This window comes from Vicugna pacos, chromosome 24 (genome assembly GCF_048564905.1).
Source record: "Vicugna pacos chromosome 24, VicPac4, whole genome shotgun sequence".
Taxonomy (NCBI): Eukaryota; Metazoa; Chordata; class Mammalia; order Artiodactyla; family Camelidae; genus Vicugna; species Vicugna pacos.
In genome coordinates, this window is record NC_133010.1 from 28,159,325 (window position 1) to 28,174,642 (window position 15,318).

Here is a 15,318-nt window from a genome sequence, read left to right on the forward strand (position 1 = left end):
CGACAGTGTGTAGGTCAGCTCCGTGGTCTGTTAACACAGGGTGTTGCTGCGTGTAGACCGATAGAGTTAATAAGCTTGCTCGTGTGGTCACTTCCCCTGACGTTCCTACCGCAGGACGGGGCGTTGGGGAGTCACATTTCTCCACAAAACTCTGTGTGTTGCAGTTCTGTAAGCACTGAGAGCACATCAGTGAGGGGTCCCTGCCATAGCTAATGTCCAAAAATATCAAAGTATCCTGTTTTGAGTCTGACGGAACGCAATGGGTGTACGAGACATGTGTCTCCAAGGGCATCTGGCGACACGTGCACACAGGATATTTAACGCGATTTGCAGGCTAGTGCCCCAGACAAATCCAGGAAGTCTACCCAGGGCCGCTGACCTCCTTGGGTGGTTTTGGGGCCTTTGGTTTGTGGCCGGGTGATTCTGAGCTCCCTGCCCGCTGGGCAGAGTGACGGGAGGGCTTGCGGGGCCGCTTCTGAATCAGGGCCCAGGGTCCCGGCTCCAGCCTGCTCTCTACCCTTGGAAACGTGCTCGCCCTCCCTGAGCTGCTCCCTCCTCTGCGTTGGGGAGTAAGAGATGTGCTGTGCTTGGACGTGCCTCCCTCGGTGTTCAGCCACCGCGGCCACACTCCTCACTCGCGAGTCTTCCTCTGCGAGCATCCCTGGGGTGCCCACAGGCAATTGGCACCCCTGCTCCACCCAGGGTTTCTTCTGTAGCTGATGAGCTCCGCCAAGCTGGAGCCGGAGCGCACCCCAGGCAGCCCACCACAGGCTCAGGGCCGTCAGCAGTCCAGCCCTATCCAGCAGGTGTCCCTGAGGTGTGCGGGGGCCAGGGCAGGAGTGAGGGCAGTGCCACAGGACAGGATGTGGTGGGACCAGGAAGACCCTCCATCTGCCCTCATCCCGGCCGCCAGTCCTCTGTGCCCAAGGTGTGGATGTTGGGGAGGGTGCTACCCAGCCCCTACCTGCGTGACCCAGCGTGAGCCCTTTTCTGACAGAGTCCTCCTGGCCAGCAGCCTGAGTCCTGCTGCAGCAAGAGGGTGTGCCGTGTGTGCACACTGGTGTGTGTGTGTGTGCACGTGTGTACTGAGTGCATTGTACGTGCATTTATGTGCACTGAGTTCATCATGCCCGTGTGTGTGTGCATGTGTGCTGCACTCCCAGGCAGCAGTGCTGGGACAGAGCTCTCCCGTCTCGCCTGTCCTTCCCTCTGCCTTGAGCGTCCCCGCTGTACAGCAGAGCCGTGCACCGTCCTCCTCACTCTCCCAGAGCCTCCAGCTCTGCACACGGATGGCCTCGCAGTAGCCTCCCTTCCGGGTGTGGGGAGCCTCAGGAACACAGCTGCGCAGCGCTTGGCTTGGCCAGGAGCCGGCCGGCGGGAAGTCTGGGACCCCGGGCTGCCCTCAGGCACTGCGCTGCCGGCCCTCCCTGCAGGACCAAGGGGCTCAGTGCCCTGTTGCTCTGGAAGGCGTGCTGTGGCGCTGTCCTGTGTTGGGGTGCATGGTCACAGTTTAAACAGTTGTGCTGGTGATGGCAGAACCCAGCAGGGCCCAGGGACGGTGCAGACATGTCTTCTAAATCACTTGCACAGGGGAGCCTCTGCAGCGCAGAGGTCGGGCTTTTCACTGCTACGTTTTCCCTCCAGGGCTGCGTGGACCCTGCGTGGAAGTACTCCACACCACAGAGGTGGGTTTAGCTGTGCTGGGGGTAGGGGAGTGCGGGCGTCAATCTGGCAGAGATGGGGTTCAGGTGCTGAGTGCGCTGAGTTTCTCGTATCCCAGGAGGGGGCCTCTGCAGGGCTGCCCGCCCAGGAGAAGGAGTCCAGAGCTGGGCATGCTGGGCCGGCTGGAGTTCAGGGGCGATGGGGGCCCCTCACGATGTTGGGCCAATGGGATGCGCTTGCCGAGCCCTTCCTGTCCCGAATTGCACAGCAGGGCTGGTTTCTTATCAAGGTCAGGCTGAGCCCAGAGGTCGCCCTCCCCTCTGCGCCGTCAGAGCAGAGTCTGGCCTTGCCCTGGGACCGTCCCAGGAGGCTGGGAGGAAGACAGGTCTGGGGAGCAGGCTGGCACCAGGCTGACAACTCTCCTCTTCTGTCACAGCACAGCTGGAGCTGGCCCAGGTGGTCGTCATCGTGGTGGTGGTCACGGTCATGGTCGTTGTCATCGTCTGCCTGCTTAGCCACTACCGAGTCTCCACTCGGTCCTTCATCCACCGCCCGAGCCGGGGCCGGAGGCCTGGGGATGGGCTGCAGCCGGTAAGTGTGGCGGGATCCTGAGACCCCGTGGTTGACAAACTCATGTTGCAGGTTCTCCGCTCGGTGGGTTATCGCCAACCCAACACCCAGGTCGGGCAACCCCACGGAGGCCAGCGCCACCTCTGGGTGCAGTCCCTGCTCGGTCATCGCTGCCCAGGTGGCTGTCAGCACACGGTGTCTCCTGCTCCTGGCCCTGGTGGCGGCCGAGTTGTGCTGCGTCTGCCTCCCCCTCAGCGTTGGGCTTGGGAGTTGCGTCCGTGCTGGGACAGGCAGGGCCTGGTGTGGCCGAGCTGGAAGGCGGGGGCAGGGGTGAGGGTCCAGCCCCTCCTGGGGGTGAGGGGTGGGCTGTGTGGGTCTTAGCGAGCAGTGCGGCTCTTCAGGTAGTGGTGATGGTTGTTAAAGTTTCTAGCTGCATCCTGCCCTGAGTCACCGCCCTCCTTTGGGAAGTGAAACATTGACATTTGGCCACAGTGCTCTGTGACCTGCACCTCAGAGACCAGGGGCCACCAGGGGCTTGTGTTCCAAGTCGGCTTTCCAGTCTGGAGTTCCGGCCACAGTTACAGGTCCTTGGCTCCCGTGGTGGCCATAGGAGTGTATGGAGCCTAGGGCTGCCTGGCGACTGGCTTGGGGGGCCATCGTGAGCATGGGATGCAGCCAGCCTGGCGGGAATGGTGGCCAGGCTGCCAGGCCCAGGGCCCCTGGGACCCTTTGGGGGACAGAGCTGCTCGGAGTCCTCAGGCCTGCTGGCCCGGGGCTGGAGCTGAGGCTTGCTCTGCGCACACCTGGCCGCCCAGGACAGACGGGGGGCTGCTGTGTGCCTCCCCTCAAACCACAGCGGTGAGCCAGTGCCCTGGGGCTGCAGGTCAGGCCTGCTCTCGTCCTCTGCTGTCCCCTCCCTCATCCCAGGTCCCTGCCCTGGTTGGGCCGCTAGCCCCAAGCCCCTCCAGCCCGGGGACTGCGGCTTCCCTCACACGGTGACAGTCTCTCTGTGGGCCCTCTGTCACCCCAGCAGCATGGGTCCCCGAGGTCCAGACCCCGAGCCCCGGGGTGAATAAGGGCAACTCTCTGCCCACAGGAGGATCTCACTCTTGCCAGGCTCTGAACACAAGGTGCCGTCGCCCGCAGGGTCCAGGGCGCTGGTCCGGGACCCCCACGGATGAGAAAACCAGAAGTGCTCATGTCCCCATATGAAACAGGGTGGGGTGTGCAGGGGACCTCCGTCTCTAGGTTACATGCCCAGTGTGATGTGCACCATGCGTCAGCGGTTTTAAGTGCCACGTGGTTGGTGGCTGGAACTTGCAGGGCTGGTGGAACCCGTGGACGTGGAGCCGGGGCGCAGAGGCCGGTGTACTTGGAATCCTCCCAGGTTTAGACAGGACGAAGAGCGAGTGCGACAGCAGCACCAGCCCGACACCCGGCTGAGAGTCAGGCTCCTGCACATACTGATGTGTCCTGTCCACACCGTCTGTGCTGGCTGAGGCGCCCTGAGAGCAGACGCCGGGCGGGAGGGCGGGAGGGCGGGCAGGCCTGCAGGCCACAGGGCGGAGACACAGATGGAGTCTCCTGCTGGGTTTGGAGGTGGGCCCAGGGGCCGCCACTGGCCTGCGCCCACCCTCTCCTGGGGCTGCCGGGCGCCAGCCTCCCTTTTTGGAAATCGTGACTTCCCAAAGGCTCCTTCCGGGCCATACACCACAGGGCACGTCTGAGAGGCCCCACCTATGTCGCCGGGCATTGTCACCAGACACTTGCAGGTCTGCCCGAGGGAGCCCGTCCTGCGCTTATTAGGCAGAGCTCGGGCCGCGCGCCAGCGGGTTGGTTCCTTTGACTCCACTGCTCTTCCTCTGCGTGGCCCCGGTGGGCTGGGCTTCTCAGGGTGTGGGTTCTCCTCCTGAGAAGGGGGGCGTGGGTACTGCTCTGCGACGTTCCTGCACTGGAGGCCCCTGTTCACGCGTGACCAGGTGGCTCAGGCCCAGGCTGCCCCTCCTCCTCCCGGATGCGGGTGCAGGCGCAGGGAGCATGTGTCGGGGAGCGTGCTTCCTGCCCCCAACTATCTGCGTCTCCCGCACAAGGCCTAGGAGATGCCGCCACTCTTACCCCAGCGCTGGGAGAGCTGTCTGATCATCGGGCTCGTGGTCTCCACCCAGAAGTTTGACAGTGTTGAGAGATGGATTGGCTGTCACAGCTCAGGGCGTGGGTTGGGGGCTGCAGGGATGCTCTGCACATCCAGCAGTGCGCGGGGCAGACCCCACGATGAACAAGGGTTCTGACCCCAAGTCAGTAGGCCCTGACCTCGGCAGGTGCCGGGCTCTGTTGACACCTGTGGGTGATGGCTGGTTTGGCTTCGTCTGCAGAGGGAAGAGAACGTGGCTAGCAACCGGAAGGAGGGGCGGAGGGGCCACAGGGAACGCGCACCACCCGGGGTCTTGGTCTGGGACCCTGCGTTGGGAACAGCTCCCCTGGCAACTGGACGTGGACCAACATGACCACACGAGCCCCAGCCTCCCCAGTAGCAGCGTCCACCCCACTAGTGCTGGCTGGCATTTCCCCCAACTCCTGGGGGCCACCTGTGCATGTGGGGAATGGTGCGACTGCAGCCTTCCAGGGGGCCCTCCCTCAGCATCCCAACCAGCCTCTTCTCGAGGGCTCAGAGGGGCTGGGCGCGGGGAGCCCCTTGGACTGACACAGCACGGCGGGTCCGGGTCTGCGCCCCTTAGAGGGAGGTGACTGAAGACGGGGTGTGGGCCGCTGCGGGTGTATGGTTCCGTGTCTGTTATCCGAGCACCTGCGATCTCCCGAAAGCCTTTCACTTGCCCCAGGTCTGGCGTCCCCGGAGCGCACGCTGCTAGCTGGCAGCTTGTGGGTGCGGGATGTCCCCTGCTGGCCTTGCGGCGGGCGAGCGTCCCGAGGTCTCAGCCTGTGCCTTGCTGGGACCCCCCACTTCTGGGGCGTTTTGGCCCATTTGTTCTAGAACGATATGAGGTCTCCATGACCACACTGGCAAGAAGAGGGTTTCTTGTAAACTGATACGAGAAGTGCCGGGCATCTTACCCATCAGCTCCAGGAGACCTGGTTTAACACTGTGGGCCGAGGTTATTTGTGTCTGTTCTCATGGAAGACCTGACAGTCAAGATGGAAAGTACTGGGGTTTGTCTTTGAGGAAGGAGCTGAACATGCAGCCGTTCTGATTTGGCTGAGGAAACTCCACTCCCTGGCATGAGCTGCCCTCTCCTAATGGGCTTCTACTCTGGCCAAAGAGGGAGGCGAGGCTGAGGTTAGTAGACTGGATCTCAGGATCCCCGTACGTCCCTGGTTCTCAGGGAGTCTTCTGGGAAATGCTGGGCAGGACCAGCAGCTCCTCTGGGCCGAGCCTGCCCTGATTCGGAAGGTTTGCTTTGTCGTCAGAGCTCCTCCCCGGCTCCTTCTTCCTCACAGGGCCCCACGCCTCCTGCAGCAGGGTGTGTGGAAGGACACACCCTGGGCTAGCTCCTCTCCCGCCAAGGGCAGGACGGAGGGAGACTGTTGGCCGAGGCCGGTCAGCCTGCATCACCGCAGCATCCCTGAGATGCCGTCTGGGGGACCTGGGGAGGGACGGACCGGCCCTGCGTTTGGTGGAAGCCACCGTCTGGATGAAGAGAAAACGATGGACCCAGCCTTCAGTCCCAAGAAAAGCAAATGCTGAGCAGTGGGTTTCTGAGGGCGCCCTGCCTCAGTTTGCGGGGTCTGGTCTGTGTGGCTGCAGAGCTTTGAGACTGTCTGGACTCCTTTTCCTTATCTGAGCCCGCCAAGTAACAGGAAGACAATAAAGGGCCCAAGAACTCCAGACACAGCCTTGAGAGGTGTGGGCACACGTCACTGACGTCTGTCTTCCCAGGCAGCTCGGCCGGCTGGACGGTGAGCCAGGCGGTGGCCGGCCATCTACTAGGAGCAGAGGGACAGCACACTTTACTCAGCTTGAACCATATGCAGCTGACCTATAAAAACAGATTTCAATGTAAAAATTAATGAAAGAAGCCACGTCAGGTTACAGGACACAAAGTCAGCCCCCAGATCAGTTGCATTTCTCTGCACTAACAGTGAACACTCGGAAGAGACATGAAGAAAACTTTCATTTTACAACAGCATCAAGAAGAATGAAATACTTGGGAGTAAATTTAACCAAGGAGGTGGAGGACTTGCACACTGAGAACTATGTGATGCGGCTGGAAGAAATTCGACACAAATAAAGGGAAGCTGTGTCGTGCTCACGGACTGGAGACTTGATGCTGTTCGGGTGTCAGTACGGTCCTGTCAAAGTCCCAGAAATGGAAAAGTCCACCCTGAAATCCCTGTGATGTCACAGGGGACCCCCACCCGTGGCCAAAATAACAGTGGAGAAAAGTTGGAAGTTTCTCACGTCTTGATTTCAAACTTACTAGGCTGGGTGGACCTGCGGGCAGTGGGGCTGCTTCCTTCCCTGCGCTGCCGACCTGACGAGGACACGGCCGAGGGTGCTTTTGGGCTTCTGTGAAAATGCCAGCAGTGTTGTTCCTGTTGCTCAGAATTCTGTGAACTGCTGTCACCTCGTCTCACGGCTTACTCCGAATGTAACAAAACGTGACGGTATGGGCATCAGCCGAGACTAGGGGTGCTTCCCCTGCTGAGAGGAGCTTGGTTCTGTCAGGAGGTGCAATGCCAGACCTGCGCGGGGCCCCCTCCTCCCCGGTGTCTGGAGACGAAGAAACCAAGGGTCTCGGCACGAGGTACCGCGTCTTGACCTGACTCTCTGTGGGCCCTTGAGGGAGCAGGCTGGAGGGCCTGTGGCCCCAGGGCAGGTCTTGGTCATAGGAGGGCAGCGTGGCCTGGGGCAGGGCTGGCTCCAGGCCTTCTGGACCCACTCATCTTCTAGGCATGGTTCTCTGCACAGCAGTCTGGTGGCTGTAACGTCTCCCGTGTAGCAGGTGCTGAGGCCGGAGGGGCGGACGTCCTGCGACAGGGACGCAGCGGAAGGGGCAGTTTTCAGGGAGAGTTAAGTGTTACTGAAACAGCAGGCGTGGTGCCACGGAGGGACTGGAACCCATGAGAGCGGGGACTGTCCCCTAGATGGCCCTGTCAGCCGTGGCGGGCGGGGTTCCCCCCCGCAGGACTCCAGCATTTACCCCATGCAGAGCCTGGAGCAGAGTGCCCAGAGGTCAGGGTGGAAACCAGGAGGGGGTGACACTGCCAAGATCGCCAGCAGGGGGACCAGGAAGCATGAATGGATTTAGAATCAGAGACATTGATGTGTATTTGGTGAGTTTTTCCAGTTGCTCATTTCTAGGGAATTTATTTCCCTACAAGAATGGTTATTCTGAGCACGGCCACTGAGAATGGTTACTGCCATTGTCAGAAAATGTGCCATGCTCTCCGGGTCCCCTCCCTCCCACCTCACTTGGTGACACCATGCTGTGTGCTGGACTTCGGTCTGCGGTGTGTTGTTGCCGGGTCTCGGTGGGCTCTGGAGGCAGGAGAGCACTGAGCTCCCGTCTGAAGGGTGGGAAGAGAGCAAGGGTGAAACAGTGAGTCTTAGAAGCGTCGGGGGTGTCTGTGCCGTCCTCACCGCGGGAGCAGCCAGGGGCTGGACACAGGGTCAGGGTTGCTCTGTCACTGTTGCCCTTGTGTGGCTGTGGAGTCAGACCTTCAGCCCAGACTTGCTCTGACTGCGGCCGCCGCGGGCGAGCTGGGAGGTGACCTTCGCTTCGGAAGACCAGGTTTGCCTGGGGCACCTTTAGGCCACAGGAGGCCGAGTGATGCCACAAGGTCATGTGCGCATATCCTGGGAATACAAAAATACAGGCGCCTCTTCCTCCAGGTCTCTTATTACAGTCACAGGAGCTCAGTGGACCCTGCTGGTCGCCAGCAGTTTGGGCTCGGAAGGGTTACAAATTGAAATGCTTTGTCAACAAGTTCACGGTGTCAGAAGTGACCCTTAGCCACGCCTTCTGTTTGCATGTCACCCTGTTAGTCTGGCCAGACATTTTTGAAAAAACGAGATGTCAGGTTCCACCCACTTTGTGAACATTTGTACTGAAGAATCAACCTGGAGAAGACGCTGTAGGGTTCTCAGGTTTCAGAAGCTCCATGTTCGCAATGTGGACGGACAGTCCCGGTTTGGAAGGTGACACACGTGGGTGGGGATGCCCATGCGAGGGCTGACCCTCTGCGTCCAGATGTGGACCGAACAGCTCGGTGACACCTGAGCTTCAAAACACATGTGTATAGACTATGGATCGGCCTCAGGGCTCCTGGGGGGAGACCTGCACTGTCTGACTCGCCGTGGCTGCGATTCTCCCTGGGGGTGCAGGTGTGAAGGGCCTTTTGTCACAGGAGTGTGGTCCCTTGGCTTTGGTGCTGCCGCGTGAAACTAACTTCTTCCTGTGGTGTCTTATTCCCCCCGCCAGGAAGGGCGTCTGTGGCCTTTGGACGGCTCTGGACCTCCGCCCGCCTCGGAGGTGAGGGGTCGGACGGGGGCAGGTGGGTGGCAGGAGCCGCGGGCCCCGAGCAGGAAGGGGAGTGACCCTCACACCAAGATTGGTGGATGCCTCACTTGGTTTGAAAGGTGGGGAGGGGTCTTCCTCGACTCTCCCAGGGACTCTCGGTGCCAAGGCTCCTTCCAGAGAGTAGGTCAAGACTCCTGGAACTTCACCTGGTGCCTCGGGCTGCTCATGAGGTGCGGGGTGTGGGAGAGCCTGTCAGCACTGCAGCATGATTCATTCTGTCTCCCAGGCTAATAGGATGACTGTAAAAATGACAGTTTTTTAGTTTAAGTTAAATCTGTGGTGTCAGAGAAGCAGACGGATGGATATACGTTCTTCCTCTGGAGGAAACCTGGGTGGTGGAGTAGATAGAAGACTATGTAGGAAACCAAATGCCTGGATCCTTTTTGGGGAAAAAAGTCTATAATCATATTTACTTTGGAATACAAAACATTTTCCATGTCAGTACTAAATTACCGGAAAATTCTATTCGGAAAGAAGAAACTGGAAAAATTAGAACCCAGAAGGTTACTTGTTCCAGATGTGAAACTCACTGATAGGGGCAGCGAGCTCCATAAATTCATAAATGAACCCAGTGCCTTGTACCTGCTCCAAGGACCTGCCTGTGCTGCCCGGGCCCTGTGACAGGTGCCAGAGCTGTGGGGCCGCCTGTCCTTACTCTGTAGGCAGAGGAGTGAAGAGCAGGGCAGGGGCAGGTCATGTGGGGGCAGCCCCTCCCTACGCCCCACGAACCAGCAGGAGGGGCCCACGTAGCAGGGCGCCTCCCCCACACCCACGCTTCAGGTAGACCACTTACCTGGTGCTGAGCCAGCCTGGGCTTGGCGAGGTGAGTGATGAAGCCACGAGGAGTAAGAAGGCTGCTTTTTCTCTGGAATGGTCTTTCTGAGTTTCTGACAGGAGAGCACACAGTCCAGGCCTGGGTTCCGGACCCGAGGCGTCAGTGCTGGTCCCTGTGCACAGCGTCTCCCAGCCGCTTCTCTCTCGCTTGCAGGTCATATGCGCCTCGCGGTCCCCGGATGCGCTGGCTGCCCCGTCCTTTCTCCAGAGGGGTCGGTTCAGCCGCTTCCAGCCCACCTACCCCTACGTGCAGCACGAGATCGACCTGCCCCCTACCATCTCCTTGTCGGATGGGGAGGAGCCACCTCCCTACCAGGGGCCCTGCACCCTGCAGCTGCGGGACGCCGAGCAGCAGCTGGAACTCAACCGGGAGTCTGTGCGGGCCCCGCCCAACCGGACCATATTTGACAGTGACCTGATGGACGCCTCCGTGTACGGGGGGGGCCCCTGCCCGCCCAGCAGCCACTCGGGCATCAGCGCCAGCACCTGCAGCAGCAATGGGAGGATGGAGGGGCCGCCCCCAGCTTACAGTGAGGTGACGGGCCCCCACCCTGGCACCTCTCTCGTCCTCCCCCCACACGGCAGCGCACACAGCGGGGGCATGGACAGGAAGCCTGGGAACCTTGTCTGACCCGACAGCCTTGCGAGGATGAGGTGGAAGGCGCTGCCCCGCCCGGCACGACGGGGTCGGCTGCACGCGTGGTCCTGCAGCGTGCGCAGCGGTCTTTCAGGGGAGCTGCTCACGTGGAACAGAGAAAGGGGTGCTGTGACGACACCATGAAGTAAAGCCCACAGAGGCACCTGATCAACTGAGAGCAGTCGTGACAGGAAGGCGTCAGAATGGCCTGTTTTACCATGAACCAGATGCGGAGGAAGCGTTATTACAGTCTGTGGGGAAGAATCGCCAGTTTGCTTTCCCCCAAACTGTGGAACTTCTGCTTTAAAAATGATTCTAAGTTCCTGTTTCGTGTGCCAAGGTAGAGAGTGGAGAGATCAAACGAACGCAGGGAGCTAATTTGTGTTGTGATGCTGTGTTTTTGAAAGTTGCACTATGTTTAAGATAATGAGGAAGTTTACCTGAAGTTCTGTGTGTTGTCTTTTCACCTGTGGATTATTTCAGGCCCTCGACCCCACAGCCATGCACGAAAGGATGTTCGAGGCAGGAGTGTAACACACGCCACCGACGCTGATCAGGAAGTCACGGCACAGCAGTGACGCGTCACGAAGCACCTGGAGACGTCGGGACAGGAGGTGCTGCGTCCTCGCGGGCTCTCAGGCTGCGTGTTTCACTGTAAGGCCCGAAGCCTGGTGCCGCCCCCATCCTCCAGTGGCGCGGTTTTCTCAGTGATGTAGATTTATTTCACTGTAGCATGGAATATACTCAAGATGCACATCTTATTTTATGCAATAAATTGTTTAAAATGCAAGGTGGTTATTCTGTGCCGTTGCAACGTGACTTCTCAGTGTCCACTGTGTCCGTTCCTGGATGGCTGGTCATTGCAAGACTTGGCGGACCCTCCTGTGCAGCCTGCTGGCCCCCCCCGGGAGGGACACGGGACGCAGAACCAGCCACACTCCTGGGGGTCACTCAGCCTCTGCACTGGACGCCAGAACTGCAGGCCAGTCTCAGGTGCAGGGTGGGGAGCGCCTCAGAGCAAAGGGTGGAAACCACAACACTGCAGCTAAAATGCAGCTAGAAAGCTAACGTTACCGACTGTTAGTCGTAGCTGTTGCTGGTAATTCACACACAGTGGCATTGGCAAGACAGTCATGTCATTCAAATTCACTGTCTTCCAAACAGAAGCTGTTCCCTCTCAGCTGCCATGGAGAACTGCCCTCCAGAGATGTGGACAGATGAAACCAGGTCTTGATGGTCTGCAGCTGGGCTTCTGCAGTGACCTGGTTCAAAAGCCAAGGTCGTAAATTAAGTCAGTTTCCCCTCGACCCAGAGCAGAGGTGACCTAGATCTGTGCTCCTTCCCAGGTCTGGCCGCTGGGTGTGGAAAGAGGCGTGACTGTGAGGACACAGCCCATCGGTGGAGCCCAAGGGTCCAGGTTAGAAGCAGCGGTTTAGGCGCTCGTGATGGGGCTGCTGTCTCTGGGAGGGTCGCAGGGTGCCTGGCGGTGGCAGCTGAGGCTCCAGGCGCCAGTCCTCCTGCTGTGGCCTCTCCGGCTCAGCAACTCCCAGGACGTGAGCCCAGGATGTGAGTCCCACTTACAGGAACTTCCAGGCATCTGTTCGCTTTTTCAGGAAGTCTAGTGTTCTTCAGAGGCTGTCCTTTAGTACAGAAGAGTTTGCTACACAAAATTGACCTGTTCTTCTACCTGAACCAAAATTCAGGGTTAAAGAGCCTGACAGGCAGCCCCTGCCCTCCACACCACAGAAACACAAAGCTGCAGACAGCAGAGCATGGTGTGTCACACTCAGGAAGGGTTGTCACAAGGATGACACTTAGGTCCACTCATTCAAACTGGGGGAGGACGCAGGGCCGTGCACTCACGGGTGCGTCTCAGCTTCCGATCAGTCCATGAGGAGGCCTCAAAGGCAAGCGTTCTGAAAGCTGCCCAGACCTGGAAGGATGCACTCGGTCCCCGCCCTCCTCAGAACCAGAGGCTGCATCCTGACAGGTGGCCTGAATCTCCCCTCCACCTGCTCCTGGGGCCTGGGGCCGGCCCTGCCTGCTGCTGTTGGCCGCCAGGCGCCCACGAGGTGGCCTGGCCGTGAGGCAGGGGCCGGGAGCGGCCCCCACACCTGCTGTCTGCTGTGCGCAGGCTGCTTCTCGAGGTTCGCCACTTAGGGTAGCAGCAAGTTAGTGCAACTCTTCCCTTTTTAAAATTGCTAAAGCTCGACAGTGTCTGTGGAGGAAGAGCTAGGAAGGATACTAGCTCTTAACTTTTAGATGTTGTCCGCACGGCTAACGTCAGAAGCAGCAGTGCTGGACGCTGGGCCTCGCGGTGACACGTGCCCTCTGCCCTGCCCTCCACTTCTTGGTTTGCCCTGGTTACCGCGGCCTTGGCGCAGTGGTGCCGCATTAGCAAGTCCCCCCAGGATGCTGTGTCTAGAGGGGCACGGCCAGTGCTCTGACCCAGACCACAAATGTGTCCCAAATGCGGCTAACCTGACACTCGGACCCCGCCAGGGCAGGCCTGCCCCTGATGCAGGGATGCGGACGGATGTGGTCGTCCCCAGGTGTCAGCTCAGGTGACTCCACTCCCCCAGTCAGTGCTGCGTGTCACACGGGTCACATTTACACTCACGGCCGGGGAGGCAGCCACTGCCACTTTCCAGATGACGTGAGACGTGCGCAGGGACCAGGCCGTGTCCGCGGCCGCGCCCCAGACGTGTGCCTGTGAGACGCGAGGCTGAGAGCCCCACAGGCTGGGGCAGACGCGTGAACCCGGCTCATGGCTTCATTGTGCGGCACTGCCCACGCCTGGGACGTGTGCCGCACTTGTCCTGCACAGGGGGCAGAACAGACACTTGGTACTACCGTGATACCATGTGTAGATCCAATTTTAACAGAAATGGCACAGAATTAGTGAATGCCTATGTGCTTTGTCCTTTTTTGTAAGGAAATTTGCAAATGGATGTATTCAGATACAAATCTATGTAATTCTCCTACTAAATATCAGTATCATAACACAAGGGAACCAAGTCTGAACAAGCAGGCGGTGGCACACGACCAGCACCTGTGGGCGATCAGAGGTGCATGTTTGCTGTGAAAACACTTAAAAAAATTTTAAATCTCACAGCTTTTTTGGTGCCACCAGATACTTATTTTAATCCCTTCAGCAATGCTTGTTGGACCAGTATTAGTTACAATCAGAAAAATGTTGATTTTTCACCTTGCTTTATGAAAGGACATTAACTCCCATGTTGTAGAACAAGGCAGGGAGCAGACCCCAGCATGTTTCATAAAAACCACACAGCTTACGTCGGAGCAAGCGGAGTGGCCTGTCCAGATGACCGGTGACCATCTGTCTCCTTGCCTTTTTGACAAACTGAAGCTGTGGAACCTGTGAACCAAAGGAGTGTCTGCAGTGAAGGTAACTCGGGACCAGCCAGCCCGCATGAGCGAAGACCCCGTCCCAGAAACACTCGCTGTGGGTCAGCCGGGTGAAGTCTCACGTCCATCCTTCTGGTGTCCCTGCTAGTCTCGCCCCCAAAAGCAAACTCTGCTTTGCCGCTGGTTGGGGGTCTTGTCACCTCCGACCCGCCTACTTCCAGCCGTGCTTTTGGTGTCCGGCTGTGACCTCTGCATTTTTCTTCGAATGTCCTAATATTTAAAAAAGGAACTGTCTATGACAGTTTCACTAAAACCACGAATGAACTGTGGGCGTGGGTACCCTCTCCAGTGCCGCCCAGAGGTGATGAGTGGATTCTGCCCGTCGGATACGGATTTCCAGTTCTTTCTGCCATCAGAGGACATTCACTCTAATAAATCCCATGTTCTTCATCTGCTCTGTGGTGCATGTTCTGATTCTGCACATGATGAGATCCTACCCTTGTCCTCCAGGAAACGAGTTACTGATGATCCTTAAACTGAAGTCGCCTCTCTAACTCTTGGTGCGAAGGGACTGGAAGTCAGCAGCCCGCGCCGTCCGCTCAGTGCAAACTGCAGGCCTGGGGGCTCAGGTTAGGGGCCGAGGCTGCTCCTTGTCGGAAAGGCTCCCCTCCCCGCACCTGCATCTCCTGGGAGGGCTGCTGGGCAGCGCGCCACCTGAGGGCGCTCCAGACTCGGAGGCACTGCACCGGTTACCACGTCTTTGCCTCCCTCCTGCAGAGCTGCCGAGGCTGCGACACACTGGTACTGCTTGTCTACAACCCTTGTTCATTTGCGTGGCATTCAGAAGTCATGCTTTCTAGTTTAAAAGCTGTTTTAAAATGCGTGCACTGCTACTCACAGCGTCCAGTTCACTTGACCCCCAGGAGGCTGCTTAATGATAAAAGCACAACTGTATCTCAGCTTTTCAGTGGTTGTTCACATGAGCTATGATAATCTCAAGTCGTTAAAGTCTTCTTAAACAGCCATTTGTGCTTACTTTTCAACACAGTTCCCATACAGAAAAAGGTTTCCAGCTGTCAAGTGTCTGCGTCCTCAGTGGAGCAGTGGTGACGCAGTTCTGAGAGCTGCAGTCTGTACCTGCAATACATACTTTTGAAGAAAAATGCTGCTCTAAGTGCTGCGTGTTATGAAATCAGCCTTTTCTGCTTATTCTTAATGCTGTGGTTGAATCATAGCTCAAAATCATTAAAAATAATCAGTAGTATACATGTATCTCCTGTTTCTTTTTAAAAAAAATCTTTCAAAAACAAAGCACACATAAGGGGGAAAACCTACGTGCCCTAAAACCTGTCACAGAAAGGTCCCTGTAGCTCCCTAGCTGGCCCTTCCCGTGTGGCTCTGACTTTCAGGAACCATCGTATCTGCTATAAATAGCCCGCTTGGACCACACACAGGTCTGGGTTCCACACAGGACATTCAGGATCCTCACCTGAGACAAGGTCACCTTCAGGCTTCTGGACGCATCACAGAGAAACTGGAGCTGACTCAGCCCAAACCAGGAACACGACATCTCAGGAGAGCTGTTGAATGCGCCCTCACAGATCGCGGTTCTGGGCATGCAAGGTTCCATCCGAGACGATGCAGCAAAAAGAATCCAAGTCTCCTTCACCGAGACCGTAGAATCATAGTGTCTCTAAGCTCTAAGTAAGT

At 58.2% G+C, this 15,318-nt stretch overlaps 1 protein-coding gene across 14 annotated transcripts in view; it reads left to right on the forward strand.

The window, feature by feature from the left end:
* LDLRAD4 (low density lipoprotein receptor class A domain containing 4) overlaps positions 1-15,318 on the forward strand; it is a 127,687-nt gene that overhangs the window by 109,354 nt on the left and 3,015 nt on the right. For 9 of the 14 annotated variants that reach the window (XM_072949358.1, XM_072949364.1, XM_072949363.1 and 6 more), the window contains 4 exons: positions 1,645-1,685; positions 2,104-2,253; positions 8,670-8,720; positions 9,757-11,029. In XM_072949358.1, coding sequence (XP_072805459.1) covers positions 1,645-1,685; positions 2,104-2,253; positions 8,670-8,720; positions 9,757-10,233 — 719 coding nt within the window. In that variant the 3' untranslated portion in view covers positions 10,234-11,029. Of the gene's footprint in view, positions 1-1,644; positions 1,686-2,098; positions 2,254-8,669; positions 8,721-9,756; positions 11,030-11,585; positions 11,657-15,318 lie in introns of those variants that run through there. The other 5 variants (XR_012063952.1, XM_072949367.1, XM_072949366.1 and 2 more) reach the window with 5 other exon arrangements.